The sequence below is a fragment of the Thermobia domestica genome, chromosome 14, assembly GCF_964235325.1.
Source record: "Thermobia domestica chromosome 14, izTheDome1.hap1.1, whole genome shotgun sequence".
In the NCBI taxonomy this organism is placed as follows: Eukaryota; Metazoa; Arthropoda; class Insecta; order Zygentoma; family Lepismatidae; genus Thermobia; species Thermobia domestica.
Window position 1 is genome coordinate 46,504,422 of NC_137467.1, and position 25,722 is coordinate 46,530,143.

The 25,722-nt window shown below is 33.1% G+C and overlaps 1 protein-coding gene across 1 annotated transcript; it reads left to right on the forward strand.

The window, feature by feature from the left end:
• Nucleotides 1-14,707: 14,707 nt before the first annotated feature.
• On the forward strand, nt 14,708-25,238 carry LOC145670599 (uncharacterized). Its single transcript, XM_081739393.1, has 2 exons — nt 14,708-14,809; nt 21,919-25,238. The coding sequence occupies exons 1-2, from the start codon at nt 14,734-14,736 to the stop codon at nt 24,309-24,311; spliced, it is 2,469 nt and encodes an 822-aa protein (XP_081595519.1). The 5' UTR covers nt 14,708-14,733; the 3' UTR covers nt 24,312-25,238.
• Nucleotides 25,239-25,722: the final 484 nt, after the last annotated feature.

A 25,722-nucleotide genomic window follows, 5' to 3' on the forward strand; every position in this document is an offset into this window, starting at 1 on the left:
AATTGTAGGTCCTGTACTTCATAACCCCGCTGTTACATAAGAACGGCTAAAAAAAAAAAAAAAAAAAACATTACTATCCATATGTAATCTAAATAAAGTAAAAGTGTTGTAGCCATGGCCCCTTCTTTTTTTAATGAATAACTGCAATTTAAGGGTGTTTATTCGACTGAGCTCGCTCTCAATCTCAACAAGAGACCGCAAACATGTCTAACTCGAGGTCAAAAGTCAACTAGCTCTTTTCGCTCATAATCACGACTATCATTACAAAAATTCGTAAGCGCTTACGAATTTTATTGGAGATTATGTAACCTAATTGTTTGTCACAAAATAGCATGATGGGAGGTTTTATACTTCTCGCTTTATCCTAACTTAGGCTCTAACCCAATCTATCTTATTATCTTATCTGTATCTTTGTTAACTGTAACTGTGTGAACCAAATAACATCTCAAGATTTCTTATCCCTTATTACAAATCTAAAGTAGGTTTAACTTCATGCAAATAATCTTATATATTAGTTTCCCTAACTCAATCACTTGTTCAGACGCGCTACTCAGTTTGGCTTATTCAATCTTGAACAATGCTGAATGGGCAGACTAGTAAATAATTTGTGCTCTTCTGGTAAACTATTTGTAAAACTAGTTTACATATGATCTCGAATTTGACTTACTTTATTGTTTAAAAGATAGAGGCCATGATTATCCACAAAATAAATAAAATTGTTAAAATAAACAAGTAACAGTTCCACGTGTATACCACGCAAAGGAGTTTGGTTTCTGTGGTACGATATTTTCACAATTAATATTGAAACTGCAAATGGTAGTAGATTTCTACCATTTCCGGTTTTAGTAGAGAGATTAGACTAGAGACGAAATATATTTTTGGGACGCCTAATTGATTGCAGAAAACTGCTTGTTATCTATTGCAGTTTTTATTCTATAGCCAGTAACGTTAAACCGGAAGTAGTTGATTTCCACCTATTTTGGTTTGAATAGAGGCTTAAGATAGAAGATAGTAGTTATTTCTAAAACGCCACATAGAAAGCAAAAAAACGCTTCTCGCTATGGAAATTACTATTAAAACCGGAAGTTGTTAATTTCTACGACTTCAGGTTTCAATTGAAGATAAAAAGAGGAGTTGAAGGGTACACTTATGACGTTTGAGAGCTGCTCGATTAAAGGAAATCACTTTCGTCTAGCTTTTTCCGATTTTGCTCAATATTTATTGAAACCATATATATATTGAAATATATATTTTGTAGATCAATATTTATTGAAACCAGAAATTATAGTTGATTTGAACCGTTTTCGGTTTTAGTAGAGGGTTAATAATAGAGATATATCCTTACGAAGCAGAAAACCGGATCCCAGTACATATTACCGTTTTCGATCTATGATGATCAACGATCAAACCAGAAATAGTTTATAAAAACCACTTCTGGTTTAAGTAGGTGGTTTTAAATAACAAATTCAATTCATAACTCTTAACTATATTTTAACCAAATTTGGTGATGATCCATCAAGCAGTTCTTCAGTTTTTCTTTTTCTTTCTTTTTTTTTCACACATTTACACACGGGTATGGTAAATATGAAAAGGAGTAGGTAAATCAAATTCTAGTTATTTAAAAACCAAACAAGGAAAACTTAGATTTTGCCACCCCTGTATACAATTAATACGTTCTAACAACATGAACATCGCACTGTCTGTTTTCTATGATAAATAATATAAAATGAAATGAAACCTATCCTTCCAGAAAACAGAATATAGGTAAATAAGAAACATTTAGACTTTTCTTGGTTGTATAGTTGTGAGTGGCAGAGGTGAAAGCTACTGCTTCGAAGAATCCATCCGCTTCAAGCAACAAAAGATATAGAAAAGCAATCGGAAACATATGTTCGATACTGAGGTTTCAAAGATCATTATCTTTGTTCTAGGAAGTACGTTGTTCATACGTGAGTCACCCAGCTTCCACCGAAAAGGCAAATTCAGATAGTTGCCGTCGTAAAGTTGTAGGAACTCAGTAGAAAAGTGGGGGTGGGAAGGGAGACTGCTCAAGGCGTAAATGATTGTGAAAATGGAGGTGGTAGACACAAGTTTTGCTCCTCGAATTACCACAATGCATTCCTCCCCAGCATGTGTTCTTCAAAGAATGTCACCCGTAGTAATTTATGAGGTATGAAATTGGTCTTTTGATCATTTACCTGCAGTAGTGATTACCTTATTACGGAAGTAATTATTACAATTAATCTAAGTCATTAAGTTGACAATTGAGATAACCATCTCCTTTGTATTGCTCTTTATAATTCGTATAGAAAATTGTAAGTTTCTAAGTGCAGTATTTTGTAAGATATTTACGAATTAAATTTTACATATTGCCTTATGGAGATTCTGAAGCATCTGATGATGGGTAGACATCTGCTCAAGAACTAATAATCACGAATTTAGATGACCCGGGTGGTCAATTGATTTATGTTTGAGCGTTATTAGTATTAGAAAGAAAAAAGTCGGAAGTAAATCATGTATTTTCTCACACCAGGTCGTTTTTGAATAAATATTTCACTACTTCTTTCTTAATCACATTTTGTGTACTTTGCTCACGTGTGAAAAAAAGATCACCTAATCCGACAGATACCTTCATTTCCAGTTCTCATTAAAATGAAAACGAAAGTGAATATGTCTAACATACTGCGACGTTTAATGCATACGTTTACATGTAAACAACTTGTAGACAATGTAAACAATATAGGCCATGTAACTATGTCAACAATATGTAATCTATCACTTCTAGTAGGTGTTTAGAAAATCAAATCACTTCTTATAGTTGAACAATTTAGTTTCATTAGGCGTCAAAAGTATTATAAATAAGTAATTTTATGAGTTAGTTTACTTTTAATCTACGTCTATATGAGAGTATGAATGTAGACTACACACAGTTTATAGTAATCAACACGCGTAACATAAAATTATAGTCTACCGTATATCTCTGCTTTAATGCCAGTAAGTAAGATCAAGTTACATTGTCCCAAGTAATTCATAGGGACAAATTTTACCTTCGTCATGATTATATGATACCATCTTGGTAATTGGCTAATAGGATTGAAAAGACCAAAACAATTTATTCGGAATGGGTGGGACTAAAATTTGAACTCAAGACTTCTAGATATGCACCCGAGAATTCAAACATTGTAGCATAGTTACTCGGACTCAACTAAACATTAACGTTAATTTCCCCCATTAACATGGTCACTTGGAATTAAAAATCATTCAAACTTAAAATTTCTGTTTGCTACCATAATTTGAAATACTGAACTAAGCAAACAGAAAAACTTAGGGAGTCAATAAATAGTAGCCTATATTCATTAAAAAAAAAATGTACACTACGTGTTGTTTTCCACGACTTGATCTTCGTGTTGCTTGGCATGGTATTTTTGTCTGTATTTATCTTATATCATAGTCGCGAAGATTTATACAAAATCGACTTATAAGCTGAGGGTTGCCAGATGACTAAATTATAACAATCAAATCTATTATACATTTAAACAAAATACATAGAGTACAAACGGTCCCAAGCACGTTATTGGGTTACTGTCCTATCTGTTGTAAATTTATTCAAGTTGAGTTGAAGCACTCGAGGTAGTCATTTGTGTGCTTACAGACTTCCCAAACGCATTTTGAAAATTGATATGACGTACAATTTGTGTGTGTTCGAATATGTAGCCAACATTAAATCTAGGCACATCATCAGGACCACCCATAGTGGGGGTAGCAATCCCGACAAATGGGGACCAGGATCTTCTGGGGGGACCATGAACTTTTTTTCTTTCGATCTTTCATAACTTTCCCATAGAGATTAAATTAAAATTAGATTCAAATATATTGATTTAGCAATCTTTTAAACACTTCTGGTGAGAGGAAAGAAATTTAGTACATTGGTAATACAAACATTTATTTACTTTTATATTGTTACTTGTCTTTTTATCAAGCTCATAGAGATTATTTAAATACATGGGTGGGAGCAATCCCTTCATAACCGTTCTGAAACAAGGAGAATGCATGAAATGGAGTGAATTTGAGTTAAGCATCCCGTTTAGTGGCAGATTATATGAGATCTGAACCTACAACTTAACGTGAAATCCGAAGCACATAAATTTCCGCCAGTAATCAAACCAGATCTTTCACATTGCTAGGTTACATTTTTTCTAAGTTTGAACCATTAATTCTCCCGGATGTTTGAAGGGAAAGTTAAACCATATAAATGTAAGAAATTGAATCCTGCAATCGAAAGATAATTCATTTAATACTGAAATGCACCCAGAAGAAACCGAAAAAGAATAAATTAGAATAGTGATTTTTTTTTATGTAATCGTATACAAAATCATATCTCAATCGGATTCTCGTGAACAGAAATGATAAATATTTTCACAACTTTCCAAGCAATTCTTAGAGTTAGTACAGTGATATAACAGTGAGATGACAGTGATATAATCAAGAAATTAATTACAATCTATTCTGATCAGGTGAGTAATAATTTTGTCAAAGAGAAATGTATAGGTCAGTGTGTGTGTGTGTGTGTGTGTGTGTGTGTGTGTGTGTGTGTGTGTGTGTGTACAGCTACTTTTTCCGATCTCTATGAAATTTAAACCATGCCATGTAAAAAAAAATGAAATGAAATCTTTAAGTTTTACGTCCCACGGTTATGCCGGATAGGCTAAAGGAGACGGTGATGATGAATAATGAATGAAATGGTGGAATGAAGAAAGTGGGAGGAAACGGGAGAACCCCGAGGAAACCCACGCACACGGTGTTTGACCATGCCATGTAATTTAAATCATGTTACAAATCAGAATATTTGTTTCCAAAGTTTGCAAGACACTCAGAATTTTCCTTACTCTGCTGGTGACTGTTATTTAAGGAGAGAGTAAACTATCGTTAAATCACAAACCATTTGAGATAAAGAGCTCAACTTCAAAGATCATTTTCTCGTGACTTCGTGCATGGATATATTTATAAATAAATATTTTTATTCGATTCAGCGCCCTCCAATTAATTTAAAAGCGCATTTAGACATGTATCCAAGTGTGGGCATCTTTTACTAGTGGCATTACTTTTAGTTTTCTTGGGGGACAATAGAAACTAAATCACCTAACACTGTTGTTAATTGAGCATGAACGTGCCTTTAAAATGAATTTCCAACAAGTAACTAATAACTTCATTAGCTGCAAGAATAGAAGATTCAGTGTTCCATGTATCGTTGCTCAGAAATATTCATCATCTCAGAGAACATGGTAACCTGAGAAAATGCCTCTGAAACTTGAACTGTGTACATACATTTCAGTATTTAATAGCAGCATTTATTTCGGATTTATATTTTTCTTCATGGACAACGTGCAGTTTGTACAGAAGCAGAGGACAAGGTTTTAATAGGAGTTGCCTTGGAGTATGAACCAAATGTGACGTGGTATTCTAGCCATTACTTTATTTTATGCTTCTGAGCGCATAAATTCTACTTAGTCTAGGCGCTAGCCCATGTAACTTCTACAGTTATATTTGCCCGTACTTTGACTGCTAGATGTTATTACCCACTTAAAAGAGAGTAATTTTTTCTTTTTTTTTTTTTTTGGTTACGTGATCTGGTTCATGGTTCTTTAGTCACCATATTGGATTCAAGATGGTGGTTCATGACCTTCTCTATATGCTCATAACTCGGCTATTTATGAACCAATTTTGAAAATCTTTTTTCCCTTGGAAAGAGAAAATTATAGTTTATACATTTGCATTCTTGCACTTTTCGCAAAATCTGAGCTGCGGAAAATCGAAAAGAGTAGAATTGAAGATAAAATTTTATTCTATTTTCGTAATTTTCTCGAAGATAGCTAATAATTCAACATTTTAATAAGACGCAAAAAAGAAGCAGAATTTAATAAGCTTTAAAAAGGTATACAATAACCTGGATTTACTTTAAAACTCGGCTATATATTAAAGGAACAGTAATAGTATGTATGATTTTCATTGTTGTTACAAAAATAGTTTTTCCGCTACTTCAATCTTCTAGCAATATATATGTACTGCAAGCGCTAGCCCCTCTCGTGTGCGAAGTTTTATGTCCCGTGAATTTTGTTGTGGGGTTTGTTAAACACCTATACGAGTATAAAAAAATGGTCACATGATCCAGATATTGGTCATTTCTTTGCCATATTTTAAAATGCTGCCAAATTACTAGATTTGTTTTTGTCTAAGTATATATCTGTACCCTGTGGTCCGAATTTAGAGGCTGTTTGCTCATTTTGCTCCTTTGTAAAGTAAATTCCATAGTTCTAAATTCTAGTGTAATTTGAAAACAATGTAACAATGACGCATTTTCAGATACAAGATTTTAAAAAAAGTGGATTCAAAGGGCAAAAAATATTTTTGCAGATAAAGTATGTACTTTTAAGCAAATACGTCGTAGTAGATAATACTGATACAAATTAATAACAGTGCCAAAAATTAAAATGCATCTTTCAGAGTGGAGATAAAGAGTTAAGCAAAATTATTTATGAGGGGTTCCTGCGTTGGCCCAAAATAGTACTTTTACATTTACAGAAACCACAGAACAATATTTCCAATTTTCTACCGGACTATACAGTTTCTCTGAAGCACATCTGGCAATTATACGTCTTAGGAAAATCTTCATGCTCCGATGGAACATCTGTCATCTGCGGAATTAAAATACCGTCTTCCTTTATGTAACCATAGTCCAACGGATTGTTTCTCAGATAGTTCCAAAGCATGAATCCATTTACAGCATTGCGAGTAGCTTCTCTTTATGTGAAGACATAAGTAAATCCAGCTTGTTGTATACCTTTTTAAAGCATATTAAATTCTGCTTCTTTTTTGTGTATTATTAAAATGTTGAATTATTAGCTATTTTCGAGAAAATTACGGAAATAGAATAAAATTTTATCTTCAATTCTACTCTTTCCAATTTTCCGAGAAAACAGCGCAGATTTGTTAAAAGTGCAAGATTACAAATGTATAGAATATGATTTTCTCTTTCAAGGGAAAAAAAATCAAAATTGGTCCATATTAAATAACCGAGTTATGAGCGTATAGAGAAGGTCATGATCCGCCGTCTTGAATTCAATATGGCGACTAAAGAAGCATGAACCAGATCATGTGGCCAAAATAGTTTACTGTTTTTTTTAAGTGGACAATAACACCCAGCAGTCAAAATGAGGGTACATATAACTGCACACGTGGCATGGGCTAGCGCCCACACTAACTCTATAGAGAATGTGCTGCAGGATATTCGAAACTAGTTAAAAATAGCAGAATGGCTATCTGATATCATTATTGAGTTTCTTAAGTTAACATACATACTTGTGTTACAGTTGACATTTTGCAATTCTTCCTATTCTTGCGACCAGCAAAAGGTGGCTCAATGGTAAAGCATTCACCTCTGGTGCTCGGGGTTTCTGGTTAGATTCCAACTTGCGTGAAGTGGGTTTCGTGTTGGATAAACACTGTGAACTTGAGTTTTCTCGGGATTCTCTTTCTTCCCACTTTCTTCATTATACTATTTTTCATTCATTCTCATCATGATCATATTCTTTAGCTTACATGGCATAATTGTGGCACGTAAACTGAAATAATTCATTTCGTTTTTCATAAGTACACAAATCCAGTTTTTTAGTCGAGTAGCATAACGAAAAACAGAACATTATATAAGAGGAGATTATATTAAGAACTCCTTTAAAAGAGAGAAAGGCATTACACCAATTTACTTAGCTATTCTGGTATTAATGATGTTTTGTGTTCATTTATTTGGAGCTTAATTTTCCCTTTCAGCAGCGAGTCTAATGAGACTTTTTTCGTAACAAAGGCGAGAACATTTACCACCAAAGCATCACAAACAGAGGTGATTGGAAACCCTTCCTTTTGCTCCAGGTCTGTGTGAAACTTCACGATAATGAGATTTGATAAGATCGGAATGCAAATGCTGTGGCAAAATCGTGGTAAACAACACCAAAATCGAGTCCGTGGCAAAAAGCACTGCACCAATCTGTATCATACAAAATATATATGGGAAAATATCAAGGAAATAGTATGGAACTGTAAAATCTTACCTCCAAAATATTAATAAATTATTATTATTATTATTATAAATAATAATAATAATAATAATATAATAATAATAATACTATAAAAATATAAGTAAAAATAGTGTAGTTAAGTGTTCGGAGAAGGCTGCAGAGCCTTAACTTAGCCACGCAAAAGAAGTCATCAATAAATAAATAAACGTTTTCCACAATGAAAATAACATCTTCGATGTTGCAATACGAGTGGAATTTCAAGATAAACCGATAAAAATTGTTAGTGGGAGTGTCCAGAAATGAATGAGTAGTGAAATTAATATATATTTTGTATCGAGAAATATCATGTTACAACTTTGTTTTGTCTATTTATGGGTCTGATACAAGTGAAAATAGCTTTTGTCTCCCCTCCCCCCGTTCTTTAAAAGTCAAATATTTAAAGGTTTCACTTCTGGAAAGAATATAAATCTAGCTTTCTCCTTTAAAAAAAATGTAAGGTTGACTATGAATGAATAAAAGTAGAAATTTAAAAAGGACATACATCATGAAAGTTCAATTTAAAATTCGGTAAACGATTCTTTGATTTTCAGTTGACGAAGTTTTAGTATCTTTTTCAGCTCCAAATTTTGAAGATTTTTGTTGTCCTTTTAGACATCTAAAATATGTTATCTTTGTGCCTAAACATTGGAAGTCTTGCAATGGCATTCATTCGACTGCTGCAGTTCACCCACTAAAGTGTGAAAGATATAGTAAAAATAAGAAGAAAAATTGCAAAACTGTCTCTAAGTTTAGCACAACAAAATTACAACGACCTGTTCCACATCTAAATTGTGTTACAAAAGTCCCTGTTATAAATTATTTGTTGAGTGGATGTCTATTTGACTATCAACTAGCCGTGTTGATTTCGACTCTCCTCAGGTGCTGATGATAAATGAACAACAAATATTTGAAACTAGCTGAAGGTCTACCCTGGATTTTCATAGTTAAAATATTGATTTGAAGAGATAAAGAAATAATGTTATCACTTGTACACTTGTTTCTAATTTATTATCGGTCATAAATTCAAGACATCATGAAAAATATATATTCCAAGTTTCGTCCACATCCCTTATGACATCATTTTGAATCACCATTTATATCAATCTTGTAAATTAAGATAATCTTCTATCAGTCTTTTGTTTTTATCTCTCGTTTGCGATTTATAAGGTTGGAAGACACTTTAGAGCACCCTGATTTTGATCTGTAATTTTCGATATAGATTTCACTGTTAGACCTAAAAGTTGTTATACAGTATTTTTTAAAAGCATTTTCCAACGATATATTACTTGATTATCTTTGCTTTTTAAAATAATTCAATTGGTTCCTGCCCAATCGTGCGATGCCACTGGTGAACTTACTAATTACCTCAAACTATCAATCATCTAAATTAAGAGAATATGTGTTTCAGCTTTTTGTACATCTTCACCGTTTTGGACTTGTAGGGTGGCAACGGATTTTATGGAGACCCTGTATTCACGACCCGTCAAAAATTATTTCGATACAGTATTAATTTCTTTAAGACCTTTCCATCTTAACGATATGCAATTATCATTGCATGAATGCGATGTTGATTACAAAGTATAAGGCGTATTTAGAAATGCCAATGACAAAAATTTCGGTCAATAATCTAATGCCACAGATAGTTGATCATCAAAGTGATATGTCAAATAACCTTGCCAGATCCTAATTCTAATAACTTTAAAAAGTCACTGAATTCGGTTCAGTGATTTTTCATTGATGGGATTTACTAACTATTTTAACTTTCTTTTATATACAAGATAATGAAATATACATCGTTTATGATGACGCGTTACCATCAATCGTGTAAAGTTTTTTTTTTTTTTTTTTTTGTAGGGAGAGACACAACTAAAACTTATAAAGTTTGCCAACTTCATAAATTTTACTGTATTGTATGCTATGATCCTGCTCTTCTTATACACTCAGTGCACCTTTGGATTAGTTCCATGACGTCATGGATGACCGACAGGAGGAAAAAAGAGATGATGACATGTTAACTTTCATTTCTACGCAGAGTCCTTTTTGTTTTGTACACTTAGTTTACGTAGACATACTGTAACAAACTCTATTCGTTTTCGTTTCATTTTATTTACTGAGTATATCGTAGGCCATCGACCATTGTATGCATTGATCATAACAAATGGAACTTTGTATTATTAAAGCTATTTTCGTTCTGTTTAAACCTTATACAATACATACTTGTGACTTCCTTTCTTATTAAATGCAAAATATTACCGCCCCCGGATCCTCACGTTTACTTGGCCTACGGCCTCGCACCACTTAAATCCACAATTCTACCAAATTTTAAGTTTTTTTCCTATTTCAACTATCTAAAATATAAGATTTTGTATCCTAATATAAACGCCCATTTAAATTACAACGGAATTTTTTCACCCCCCTTTTAGATCCCTTACAAGCTAAAAATACTCACTTTTGGCAATTTTCCTGAAGGTTAGACCCGGAAGGCTACACTGTTGCGAAATTGCATCATTCTAATCCTGCCTAAACATTTTGAGGTGTAGAAGATGTCCCATATAAATAACATGGGAAAGATTTTTCAGTTAGCCATAAAACCACTTTACAATTGGAAAGTTTTATTTTTAGCGATATACTTAGTTAACGCTAACAAAAATGTATAAGCATACCGAATTTCAAGTTTTTATTTCAATTCCAAGTACCTAAAATATGAGATTATAGGTCTAAAAAAAAGGTCCATTTAAATAACATGGGGAAATTCTTCATCCCCTCTTTAGATCCCCTAAAAATTAAAAATATACACTTTTGGCAATTTTTCTGTCGGTTAGTCCTGAAAAGCTACAATCGTGTCAAATTTAGTCATTGTGACCCTACAAAAAGTGACCAATAATTTGGGGGTGTAAAATGTGTCCCATATAAATAACATTGGAAAGTTTTTTTTAGTCCCCTATGAAACCACTCTAGTTGGATGTTTTTTTAAATTTTTACTGATTTACTTAGGTAGTGCTAACGAAACCGTACAAGCATACCGAATTTCAAGTTTTTATTCGAATTCTAAGTACCTAAAATATGAGATTATATGTCCTAAAAAAGGCCCATTCCGGAAAGCTACAATCATGCCAAATTTAATCATTGTAGCCCTACAGGAAGTGCTCAATAATTTTTGTCAGCTCATGTAGTTTTATATGTAGTTAAGATTTCCGAAAATATTTTTTTTAAATCATTGTTTAGGGTAATTTTATCCTTAGTTTTATTTGCTTCCATGGCATCTTTTGTTCTTCGATGTCGTCTTACTGTCAGTTTTGCTTCTTCTGGATTCCATATATATATGTATTTTCTGATTAGGTCTTTATCTCGTAAATCATTATACTTGTTGCTTTCAAATGTCAAGTTTAGCTCATTCTCCATCCTTCCAGAAAGACTTACTACTTTTCCTCTTCTTCGTCTTTCTTCCTCTCCCACTTCCATGTATTCAGCTTCATTTTGGCTATTGCTCCCCTGTTTGCCCTGAGGTGTGCTTCCCTTTCACATTTTGTTTTGCAGTTCTCGAATAGTCTTTTTGTAGCTATTTTTGACACCGTGTTCTTGATTATTTGTACTCTTTGTATAACCAAAAGTCTGTTCTTAGTGTTAGCTCCTTCAATCCGAAATCTTGAAGTCACCAGTTTACCTGAAACGCAATTCTCACGATTTTTTTTATCATGAGCCCTGAGGAAGTTAACTGTATTTTTCGTTGTTGTTGTTAGAATGTTTTTATTCAACCAATATTTCAGTGTTTGTGTTTAGCAAGTGCGCTGATCGGTAATATGTCTGTTTCGTATACTATGCAGTTTAGATATAACTGTTGTTTAAACTCACCTACACTGCGGGAGACACGGTGACTCAGTGGCAGAGCACTCACCTCTTCTTCCAACTGTCCCTGGCTCATAGCGAGTTGCTGATGGATGACATCGTATTCATGTGCTTCCCTCGGTTGTCTCGTTTTCTTCCACTTCTCATCTGTATTATTTTTTCATATCATTTACTTGCATTTCACCCGTCTCCTTCAACTCTACGCGTCCTAACGTCAGACGTTAAACTAAGACTTCATTTCATTTTTTCTACACTGCATTTTTTGCATACAAGACCTTCAATTCTATGTTGATTTTAGATTATTGTAGGAAAACAGGAATTAAAGTAAGACTATGTGGTTTTAGAGCCGAAAGCGCTGTAAAATGAACAATGCTTTATGAACAAACCTTTGAAATGCATTTTTATTCTTCAGATGAAACAATATATAAGTCAGTTTTCGAAAGCACTTTCACGCTAAAGTAGTTCAATTCGTTGGGCATATTGGTGCCGATTTTTTGAGCCTTAAGTACACCCCCCCTATTGTCAGGTGTTTTACATTTATCATATACTAGATTGAAGTCTAATGGAGTTACTTGTCTTTCTTCCCCCCCCCCCCAAGAAAAAAGATCATGGAATCCAGCGACTGTGACTGGGGAATTTTCTATACTTCGAAGTCTGAGAAACACATTTTTAATGGCGCATCATTAGGGAATGTGCCATAAATTGCAATTAAAACTATTTTATTCCACATGCAACTACTACTAACACGTACTTTCTTTCTGAATGAAGTTTTCTGTTTCAATATGATTGGACGAGATAAAAATTCAGTGAGTTGAAACTACTGAAAGTGGTGGACTACCAGTACATTTTAAATCTTCTGATAGTTTTGATAACAGGTTCGACCATAAGTAAGTTTGCTACTGACATCACCCAGCATCGTGATGCAATTAAGAATATGCTTAAATAAATAAGTAGCGAACCTAGTAAAGAAAACGACAAAAGTTCGGCTAGGAAAGCCAATGTGCTGACTGCACATCACGTCATCAAAAAAAAAGATAAATAAAAATAAATAAATAAATAAATAAAAATCCATATGGGCAGCAAGGGTTCTTCGGAGATCTAAAACTAAGGAGTTAAATTTACGTAGTTAGACCTTTTAGAGTGTAACCATTTGAATTACTTTGGAAATTGAGCCGCAGAAAGACATGCTTCTTTTATCCCACAAGTATTGCTTGCTAAATGTCACATAAAAGTTTAAGTTCTTCAAGGTGCCCCCACGAGCTGCCATTGTTTTTAAGTATTCAACACTTTACCTCAAGCAGATCAAGTACAGCGTATTTCCACAAATTATTTAAATACGAAATTGAATGTCATTTATAAACAGTATAATATACGATGCTCCATGTTTATTTGTGAGGCAGTTTAAGCCTTTTTAGATTATCTGTGTTCAAACCTGGGTCTCTGCTGCCTTGAAGCGTATGAGCAAAATTGAAAATGTATGGATAGCTTAGAATATAAACCTAAAAAGGTAGTGTTGGCACGAGATGAGACGAGACGAGACAACCTGAAGCCGTCTCGTCTCGAAAAGATGTACCCGAATGGTTCTGTCTCGTCTCGTGGAAACACTAGAGCGGCCAAGGCCAACGAAAAAAAGCTGTTATGACAAGTGGTTAAAATTACAACTTTTAACAAAGTTTGGTTTGGTAGACAGAACACAACACGACTACAATCTTCCAACGACTGCTTAATTTCGACTGAACCAGTAATGAATTACTACGACAGGAATATTTGTCAATACCGTCGTTACAGTCGAAAGGCAAGCCTTTCCTACTTATTTAGAAATACTTTTTTCAGAACCTTTGACGCCACTTCAAAAAATAGGATGCCTATGGGACTTCCGATTTCAAAAATGACTTAGGTTCGAACAACATCATAAAACAATAATAAAAAAACTAAATTTATTGTCAAACTAGTATCCTTTCAAAACTGAGTACCGAAAAAGGCTTGACACGTTCTGTTTTTTATTCGGAACGAGAAAGATCATGAAACAATGGTTAGTTGCTGATGACCATTAGGAGAACTTGTACTTTTATAACAGGATTTTTATACATAGATATCCCATCCAGCCCCCGGAATGAAATTTTCTGAAACACTGATTTCGATGAATGCTTTAACACTGTACTTGAATCTGGAGCACTTTCACAAAATAAATAAACTTGAATCGATTGTAAAATGGAAATGAAAGTTGTAAGAATCATATTAAAAAGTAACTTTAGGTATTCCCTATTCTTTGTAGGATAGTTCTCATTTATAATAATAAACGATGGTATACATTTTGATGGCAAATAATTTATTCTGAGTTAATAAATGTTTAATCAAATTCAAAAACTGCGTTAGTGTTTTGAAAACACGAAACGAGACGAGATATTTCACGAGAAAATAGACGAGACATTCCACGAGACATTTCTGTGACTTCTCAAAGGGTTCTGTCTCTTCTCGCTTACAAGACAAGACGAGACGAAACACTAGAAATGTCTCGTCTTGTGGCAACACTATAAAAAGGTCTTGGTCATCTTAGCATTATAATGTTGGTTCGGAAAAAATGCATGAGGTCACGTTTGGAACAACGCAATTGTAATCGTTCCTGACCAGTGCTTTAGATATTAGGATACTAAAATAAAATGTAAATGTTCAATCAGATATATACATATACTAAAACTAATAATTATGGTATTATTTGAAATACTTATAACTTCGATCTATATTCCAGATGTTTTCAAGGTCGAGAAAAATATTGCAGATGATCAAAGATAGCAATGTTATAATAACAGAAGACTGTTCTACGAAGGAAAGAGCTCTGAATATTCGAAAAGAAGGTAAATGTAGTTCTCAATAATTAACTAATTTTAAGCAAATTGTTTTAAGATTCTTAATGTGACAAGGAGTCATTTTAGATTAAATTTTCAGTATGAATATGAAAAGAGTTTCAACAGTAAATATTGTGTATGTTTATGTGTGTTTATATACGCACGGGAAGTAACGTAACGCAAGTACGAGTAACGCGTTACTTTTTAAATAGCGTTTCCTAGTAACGCGTTACATTTTTCCAAAGTAACTGTAACGGTAACGCGTTACAAATTTTTAAGTAACGTACCTAGCTTGCATTACTTTTTTCGCGTTACATTTCGGACGAGTAGAGACGAAACTTTTTCGAAACAATTTTGATATTTTATAGCATTGTGTTTCACAATTTTCGCATTTATATCGCATTATTTTTTTAAATGTGACACAAGTTTTCTTTTTTAAAAATGTGGAACTTGTAAACAGTATATTTTTGGTAGTAAGGTGTATATCTAATATAAAAATGAGGATATACCTTGATTAGGGACACATTCTATCTAATGCATTCTCTGAGATATATAAATTAATGCACACATTTAAACACTTCCTCCCACGCCATCCTTAGATAAAGGATAACATTCAACAAGACATTACCAATTCTTCTTTTAAGTTTGTTGTCCTGTCAGTAACAATCATATACTTGGAAAAGAATCTCTCGGCATAAACACTCAAGACTGGCAATCATATGGAACGTAAAGAGCTGGCAGCAAAAAACCTGTGGTTAAATTTTAAACTGTTTAACAATAATACAATGTCAACTTCCTTATCCTCACTGTTGAGAACTTAAATAACCTTACTTTTAAATGCACGGTAAGCAACCAACAGATCATGAACATTTTCATCACAAAACACAGTCCAGGATGTAAGCAGCAGTTCAGTTTTGTTGATGTCTTCATCTTTATGAAGTGAAACAGTTTCTGGATGAAGTAACTCAAGCTTTTTCGTAAATGCAACATTTTTTAAAGTTAAATAGTTAGTTATTATTATCAATAATTAACAAGAATTCCACTTTTTCACTTTTATTCGCATTTATCAAGAAATTCCGAATTTCGCAAAAATTCGAGATAATATAAACGTGATATCTGGCTGTGAAACGATAAGTTTGAGGTTTCCTGAAACATATACGCATTTTTTAACGTTTCGCACATATCGCATTAACGAAAAAGTTTTGTCTCTACGGATGAATAACTACAATACCTAGATATATGCATATTTTTCGGAAACAAATGTTTCTTTCCTGTAAGTGAATTTCTCAGAATGGAAGAATGGATCATGAACTACGTGAGAAACAGATAAGAGCATAGTGCCAATTGATGTTTTTGGAAGTTTAGGACATCCCCAGGGAGATCACGTGTACTGATTGCAACCACCTGGAAGATTTTGTCATAGATTTTGTCAGCTCCAAATCAATAGATTCAGTGATTGAACTACGAGTGCAATGGTACCGGTAGTGTAATTTAGTTTGATTGGCTTTGTTTTTATAAAGATGGAGAACGAAAATATTTTGCCGTTCGAACATTTGAGCGAATACGTTAAAAAAAGCTGAGGATGATGGTGGACAGAATTTAAAAGTAAAGTGTCTGAAGTGCCGCGGCGGAAAATATTTATCAACAACTAGGGTGCCATAATTAACTATATACAGCAAGGAGTTAATATGAATAAACTGTGTTCTGATGTGCAGGCTACTTCATTACTAGAAAATAGTTTGTTAATGGCATGTAATATTGGAGTTCTTTCAGATCAGTTTGCGTATCTTAGAGTCCCGTTGATTATAGAGTTTAGAACAACCAGCTGTAAAAAGCATGTATCGATTTTAAAGTTACACGGCAAGTTTTGATTCACTCCCAGCTCATGTGTTCTCATTTTATTAGGTGTAGAGTAATGTTTCTCCATATTTTTTATTTTTTAATTTTACGTAACAACATTGTTATTATTATATAATTAGTTTAACAGAATTAATAATAAGCAACCATTTTTTCTAAAGCGTAGGGATGGGCACTAGTCGAGCTAAAACTCGACTCGACTCGAATTCAAGTCGAGTTTTTGGCTCGAGTAAAGGTAATTTTCTCCAGTCGAGTTCCCAACCGATTCACTGTTTTTGACGTCGAGTTTGATAAATGGCTCACTCGTTCAGTTCGTTTTAACTGGTTTTGAAATCATAGCCTGATTACACTGGAAAGCGAAAGCAATGAGAAATGTAAGCAGTAATATGGGATACTTTTAGTGTTGCTCACGAGAGGGAAAACTGCTCGTATCACGTCTCGTCTCGATAACGAGACCACAACAAATTTCTATAACGAGCTAAGTTTGCGTGAACCACCGACTCGAGCCGGCTTGGTTGGGATGAGCCATCTGCACGGTTCGGCTCGATAGTGAATGAGCTGCGAGCCGAGCTGGTCGAGTCGTTGACAATTCTAAACCCAGGCCAAGCAGTTTGAACATATTTGGCTAGCGCCCTATAACTTTTAACAATGTTTAGCTCGAGCCCGAATACTCAGCTACCTAGACCCTCAACCCAAATTCAGATGCTCGTGAACAATGCCCTTGACTCGTAGATTTCACAACTATCGAGATTGGCAATCAAATAGTATTTTAGTATTCAGATACAAACCGTCTATCTTTCATGTTTATACACAGTGTTGTTAAATAATAATAATAATAATAATAATAATAATAATAATAATAATAATAATAATAATAATAAAAAGTTGTAGTAGAAGTAGTAGTATCATTGATTATAATTATATTGTCTATGTAGGGTACTTAAAGAGATTACTTGAAACTACACACAGGATTTAGCTCGGCTCGACTCCAGTCGAGTTGGAGGAAATTTTTCGAGTCGAGCTCAAAGATGTCTGTTTCGAGTCGAGTCGTGTTTCAAAGAAAACTCGCTCTTTCCATCCTCACGAATAACGCAGTGTGGCATTTTAGTCAGAGTTACATTATATGAAAATGTTCATATATGTTAGCTGTCAAGTAAGAATTTGTTCTTGCATCTACATGAAGTGAATAATAATAATAATAATAATAATAATAATAATAATAATAATAATAATAATAATAATAATAATAATAATAATAATAATGATAATAATAATAATAATAATAATAATATAGTGGTAGTACGGAAAATCGAAGTAAGATTTTTTTACATCTTCAAACTGTCGGACCTTAAAGTAACGCGTTACTTTCGAAGTAGAGTAACAGCTACTGTTTTGGGGCAAGTAACTCGTTAGTAACACGTTACATTTTAAGGTAAAGTAAAGTAACTTGTAACGTGTTATACTTTTACAAGTAACTTGCCCAACACTGGCCTATGATGATGATGATGTGTTGTACCTGATGTGTTGTCCTGCCCCACAACTACCGGGACCCCTTGATTAGAAGGCGACAAGCTTATCTACTTATACCCGGGGACACTTAACGCGATAATAACAGTTTTGGTGAAATTGTTGTTGTTGTTGGAAGTATTTTGTAAGTATAATTAGCAACCCACTGAGTTGAGGGGGTGAGGGACAAGGGGATCTGAAGAGGGTCCACATCAGATGTGTTTTATAAGTTTTCTTTTAATGAGGCACGAAATTGTAATCAAACAAAATATTCTTTTGTTACTTCCGTTGAAGAATAGGCACTACTTCTTCCATAAGTTCGTCAGTTCTGAGCGGTTACAACACCTGGTATTATAATTTCTGGAGGAAGAGTTATAAGTTTGTTTTTCTGATTAAGTTTGAAACTAATTTTGAAATGGGTATGGCCTCCTCGGTTACAAGTCTGAGTTAAATTTGATGATTTAAATATTTGTTTAATACAATTAGTTTTCTCGCACTATGTACATAATATAACTCGTAAATATGGCGAGGGCTGCATAGTCTAGTGGTTCCAGCATTGGACTCATGTACATGTAGTTCCAGGTTCAATCCCTGGCTAAATTACCCCAGATTTTCATTATCAACTTAGTGTCGTGAGGCAAATTGGGGAGTCATGTGAATAAAAGACATGACACTACTCGGTCTAGAAAATCCTGATTAGCATGTTGGTGGAAGGGAGAAGCAATGGGCTGGCCATCTATTTGTCACTCAAGTAGATGTAATTTCATCTGTCATTAACAGATGACATTGGCGTCGGCTTAGGAACATAAAACATGTTACGTCAGTGAGTTAGTTTTTAACTCGTAATGATGTCTGTAATCGAAAGGTCATTATGAAAGTAAGTAACACAAAATAGTTTTATCCTTTTCTTTTTTCCAGAATTCTTACAGTGAATCACAGCAGTATAGACATGCTCGTGTCCATTCGCATGTATTAAATTCAGACGGAGCAATATTAAAAAAAAAAAGTTATAGCCCTAATGCTAAGTAGTGTTTTGATTATTAATTACTTTTGTTCAGGAGTGCACAGATAGGAGTGTTTCACGGGTCCCCCCAAGAACTTTTACTTTTCAAGAAAACTAGCGTAATATCAGGGATAATACACAAAATTATTTGCGTTTCGCACTCCGCATCATCTTCAGACCTACAAAAAGAGAGAAAATTTTCGATGGGGTATGGGAGGGGGAAAGGAGCCTGATTTTGGAGTCCCGCTACTGGTTACTTGCTCGAAACTGAGGTTAGTTCGAATCAGCTCGGAATCCAGATGACCTAACCGGATAGATACGCGAGTCGAAATCTACTTTAGTTCTGTTAGAAAGTTCGTAATTTGTTATTGTTTTCTTAGTTCTACTAAGTAATTAGAATAGTACGTTACTTTCATGTTTTGAAATATTCATTCCTGTTTCCAAATCCTTTATCTTGTATTATCTAAACGAAATTTTCTTATTAAGAGCTATTTTGAATTAAAATAATAAGTGACTATGAGGTGGTTGCAAAAGTTCATGGCATTTCTCCGTAAGTTCATTAAACATAAGAGATACAAATGCCGTACGATGCTTGAAGTGCCATAGTTTACCACAATTGCCAATTGATATTGATACACTGACGTGGATTTAAACGGATTAAAGCAATCTTCGGTCTTCTTGAACGTAGAGAATCACTTATGTTGAAACGATCTAATTTAAAACACTAAAATAATTTTCTTACCGTGCTTTCTCTGTTGGGATTTTTATATACACGGCAAATATTTCGAGCTGCCTCTGCTTCCTTCGTTTCAATATTAAACCCCAATGTATATAGAGTATTACATTAAACCCAAAGAGAATAATATGTTGGAAGTGTTCTGGCATTTCGCAATTGACACTCCATTTTCTATCCTCTACAACAAGATTCACCATCTTCAAATATGCCAAACTCAATACGTAACTAAGCACTTTAAATAATAATAATAATAATAATAATAATAATAATAATAATAATAATAATAATAATAATAATAATAATAAACAATAAATAAATAAATAATCTAGTAGAAAACGAAGCGCTAAGGGGAAAAAAGCTACGAATTTATGCATTAATCTGATTTGTCCATATTAATTTGCTTTAAACAAATGGTTTTCTATTTTTAACAGAATTCAACAGAGAAGTTTTTAAATCGACTAAACACACCGATATACTAAACTTAAAATATTCCGGACAAAAAGGAAATAAGAAAATAATCATTTTTACGGTTTTTCTTATTTGGGGATAGTGAAAAATATTGATGCTGAGAAAACGTGTAGAAATATTTCACTATTACTTATTTCCAAATTAATAGTTCTTGCTTTAATATTATTATTTTCAGCTGTAAGAAATGTTTTAATATTTTAGTAAGATTTTATTCTAAGTTACTATTATTATTGTTCACTACACACCAGTTTGAAATATGTATAGTAATATATTAAAGTGAGTAATTAGTGGCAATGAGTTGCTCATTCACCTCTGGTTCCAAGAAACCCTGGACGGAAACTCGTTACAGCCATATGAAAATCCTTTACAGTTGATTAATATACTGGAATATTATGAAAATAATGAAAGTAAAATAATGTGTTTTTGGTTTTATTTCGACGCGAATATTTTAGATATCATGTAAATATGAGTATTTTTTAAAAGAACTTAATACCTTATTTCACAAAGTTTTTAAAAACTTTAGTAGTTGTTCTTATATCAATTAAATAACCAGACTTGTCTTCCTATTATAATAAAATATTTTATATTTTAAAGATATTTTTTGTTCGTTTGTTATGATACAATAACACATTTGAGTTACTCTTGTGTACATGACCAGATTTGATATTTGCAATTCAATGTGAGCATATTTGCTATCAGAAACTTACAGGGTGAGTCAGTGACTTGGGTCATTTTAAAAATCCTCTTAAGAGGAAATGATGAACTATTGTTTTGCTTAACAAGTTAGAATACACACTACACACTAAAGCATTTTCCTTATGTGTTAATTATGAATGTGTGTCATCAAACAGAAAACAGTTATAAATTAGTAAATATCTTTTAATTGTTTCCTGTTAGAAACGTTTTTAAATTGACCTGATTCACGGCTGCACCCTGTAACTATTTCATTTATTATTTATTTGATAGCAAATAATGGTTTTTCACTTGTTTCTTAGAAATTGTCACAACAATTTTGAATTAAGCTTGAGATCACATCTGCTGTTGTTTTTAAAGAGTAAAGCAAACAAAGCATGATAGGTCTACTTCTGTTTTGAGAACTCGCTAACTAAACTTGTGACTAGTAATAGTTGTAAATTTCTAAAAGTGTTTTTATAACGATTTAAAAAAATCCTGCCATACACCGTAACGATAGACTATAACATAAAGAACTAGAGCTCGTTGCTTCAAACATTTTTTATCTATCGTTATCATAAGTGTATTGACAAAGAAGAAGTCAATAAATACACAATTACAGACGTCATGAAAGGGAAGGATCCATCGAAAACATGTGAAAAAAAGACTGGATTTTTTAATCATAAATATTTGAAAGAAACTAATTTCAAGAAAGGTACTGATAGAGTTCATGGTTCTCAAACAAAATTATTTAAAACGTTTATGAATGTTATGGCTTTTAAAACGTACAGTATTTTAAAATATTGATATTGAAAATTATTAAGTTATACAATATTTTTAATGTTTTACTTAACTTTCAGTACTTTTTTCTTACAGACTATCAAAATAAATCTCAACAAGAGTCACAAAAAGAAGTGAATTGTGAAGCATCTCCGGGCATACCCACTGAAAATTACGAAGAAACTGAAACCTTGCTCTACAATGATGATGACTATTTGAAAACAAGTAACCATTCCTTTATGAATTGCTACGAATTTGAAGACATTTCTTCTTCCTCAGTTTCAAGCATAGATGACACAGATGAAGATCCTGATTATGTTCCCAATAATGTAGCATCTAAAGATATTTCTTTTGATTCTTTTCTTCATTCTTCTTCACGCCAATCAAATGTTGATAATGTCCTTTCAGAACAAGAATCCATACAAAAACAAGAAACAGAAAGGTCAATATCAAGTAATTTTTCTAATCGAAACATTAAGGAAACTGACCCACCACGTAAATGTCCAAAGAAGAGAATACGTGAGAAAGACTTCTGCTTGTATTGTCTAACTCCTGTATTAAACTTCGCAAGACATCTAGAACGCAACCATTCGTCAGAAATAGAAGTGCAAACTTTTTTGAACAAGCCTCCAAACACTAAGGAGAGAAAAGATATTATTTGTCTCATAAGGAAGAAAGGAAACTTCTTACAAAAGAGTGAAACCTGTGTAAAACCTGTTAGAAAATCTAGTACACCTGGAGGGGCAAACAAATTTTTACCGTGCATATATTGTTACGGATTTTATTCTAGAAGGAGCTTGTGGAGGCACAGACAAAGATGTCGTCATAATCCAGGAAATAGCCGTTTCTCTCAAGGACAGGCTCAAAGCTTATTAATAAATAATTTGAAGATTGATGAACAACTAAAGAACAGAGTATTCCCACATATGCGAGCAGACGAAATATCTCTAGTGGCTAAGAAGGATACTCTAATTTGTGCATTTGGAGCTAGATATCTTAAAACACATAGAGAGCAACATAATATACCAGTAACTTCGAGAAAGATGCGTGAACTGTCAAGATTATTAATTGAAATTAGAAAACTGCAACCGCACGTATCAAAACTCGAACACGCATTAAGACCACAATACTATGATACTTTAGTAAACGCAACAAAAAGTGTATCAGGATATAACGAAATTGATGATTCGTTCTCTTCTCCAACCTATGCCTTGAACATATGTACAAGTTTAAAGGAATGCTGCACAATTGCCATTACAAATCTTATGAAATGCAAAGGGATAAGTTCTACAATTTCTGTTGCTGAAGCAGAGGCAGAGCTGAAAACTATGATTCATTTGCTTGAATCTAACTGGCAATATGACGTGTCAAGCCAAGCTTCAAACAATCTTAATTCGAAAAAGTGGAACAAAGTTACCATCATACCACTTGCGAGTGATTTGCGTAGTTTCAAGCATTATTTAATTTCAAAAGGGTCAGCCGCAGCTGCTAAAATAAAAGTGAACCCCAAAGACGAGAATGCCTATAAGCAACTTCTGGAAACAGTATTCTGCAGAGTCCTTTTACTCAATAGGAAGAGACCGGGGGAATTAGAAAGAATGCATGTGTCAACGTACACTAATTCGGAAGTTTACCAGAGTTATGAAGAATTCAAAGAAGTTATCACTCCAACGGAAGAAATTATCATGAAAACTTTGAAGAGAGTAGTAATTCGTGGAAAAAGAGGTCGTGGTGTTCCAGTTCTATTTAGTAATGATGTCCAAGAGCACATAAATCTGTTACTATCAGTTCGTTCGAATTTCTTTATTGGAATGACAAATCCTTTCCTCTTTGGTCGGCCTCAACATTCCACACCTATATCTGGATATAAGATTTTGCAGAGAAACGCACAATTAAGTGGAGTGAAAAATCCCACAGCATTGACGGCAACTCGGCTAAGAAAGCACCTGGCCACCATTACACAAATTTTTAGCATGTCTGAAGGTGACATAGAACAATTAGCAACTTTTATGGGGCATACAGATAAAATACATAGGGCAGAGTACAGACTTGCTGATGATATTTATCAAACTGCTAAAATCTCTAAACTGCTTTTGGCTATGGAGAATGGCAGTGCCGCTCAGTGGAAAGGAAAGAGCTTGAATGAAATAAAAATTGATATGCAGGAAGATTTATTAGCTTCTGAATATCACGAAGACGTATTAGAAGAGGTTAATTTTCTCTCCAGTGATGAGGAATATCAAACCACCCCTGAGAAGCCTCATAACATTGTCATTGGGCACTTAAAGAAAAGGAAGAGAAATCTCGTTCCATGGACAGAAGAACAGAAAAGTATTGTAAATAGGTTCTTCAAACATCATATTTCTTTAAAAAAGGCTCCAAGAAAAGCAGAATGTGAAGAGGTAATGATGAAATATTCAGAAATTTTCAAAAATAAGTCATGGTTAAAAATTAAAGTATATGTTCAAAATCAGTATTCTAAGAAGTAACATGGTTAAAATAGTGTATGCTCTAATAAGAAAAAATAACTTTAATTAGTTTTAGAATATCTGTTTGAACTTAAGTGTTTTTCCTGTTTATATTCGATTTCATGCTTTTGTTCTAATCATATTTTTCACAACAGATTACAGTATTGTTTAATTATGCAAATCTATCAAACAAAATGTATTCAACTGATTTTGTTGTAGAGCAGCGTGCAGTACAAGTTGTTTGTTTTAAATTATTCAGGTGACGTTTGTTCAATGTGGAAATTATTTTGTTTGTTGTGAAATGTTCCCTAAATGTAAATGACAAATAATATGATGGAAATATCAAATGCTACTAGAGTTGTTAAGCAATACATGAAAATTAAACACAAGGATAGGCACTGGTGCATCTGTATTCAAAGAAATGAAACTGTGAAAATGAAGGTTAAATAATTATATTCTGTAACTCCAAAGTGTAAATGAAGCTGTCAATTTTAGAGCTAAATTTGAATCATATTGAATGTACGTTTTAAAATCCTAGTACACATTTTCATTCAAGTAATTATTATAATCATGAAATTGTTTTTATCAATCGTGTTTCTATGAAAATGTATCACAAAAAATATATTGGACTTTTGTTTTGTTATTGAAATGCACAGCAAAATGTCCTCTTTCAAAATCAAAATACACTGATAAGTAAGTAAAGAAGTAAGAAATTGAAAATTAGAACTTTACGTCTGATGGCAGAAGATAAAATGAAATTACTGTAAAGTTGTTGTGAAATCTTCTGAGATGTGTTTTTACTTACGTATTATATTTTAAAACATATGTATAATATTTTTACATTCATTCGTTTATTTACATTCTGATATTCTTTTTTTTTGCAATAAATTTTAGAAAACTATGCGACTTTGTAACAAGAAATGTGTTTTTTGTTTATATTACTGTATATTGTCACAATTATATTGTAGAATTATTCGAAAGGAGTAAACTTTTAATTTTCAAGGTTTCTTTTATTTTCAGTCAAGATATTTTTATTGCTGAATTATAATTTCTTAATGACCTTTGAAGAATGAAAGTTCAGACCAAATATGATTATTCTTAACACAATTATTCATAATTTTTCTTATTTTTAAATTTTTTGTTAAAATATTCATTGAAATGATTACATTCATTTTAATTAGACCATTACTATGAACTATATTTTTAATTAAATAATTAGAAAATACATAAAAATCTTAGCTATATATAAAACTTCATGAGCTGACAAATTAAATGGGTACTTCCAGTTGACGTGCAAAGTTGAAATTTAGCATGATTGTAGCTTCCCGAGATTATCCAACAGGAAAATTGTCAAAATTAAATATTTTTAATTTTTAAGAGGCCTAAAGGAGGTATGAAGAATTGTTCCATGTTATTTAAATGGGTTTTTTTA

Coding starts and splice junctions, on each gene's coding strand:
- LOC145670599 (XM_081739393.1), top strand. CDS start 14,734: ATGATCAAAGATAGCAATGTTATAATAACAGAAGACTGTTCTACGAAG. Junction 14,810..21,918: donor TCTGAATATTCGAAAAGAAG/GTAAATGTAGTT, acceptor TTTTTCTTACAG/ACTATCAAAATAAATCTCAA.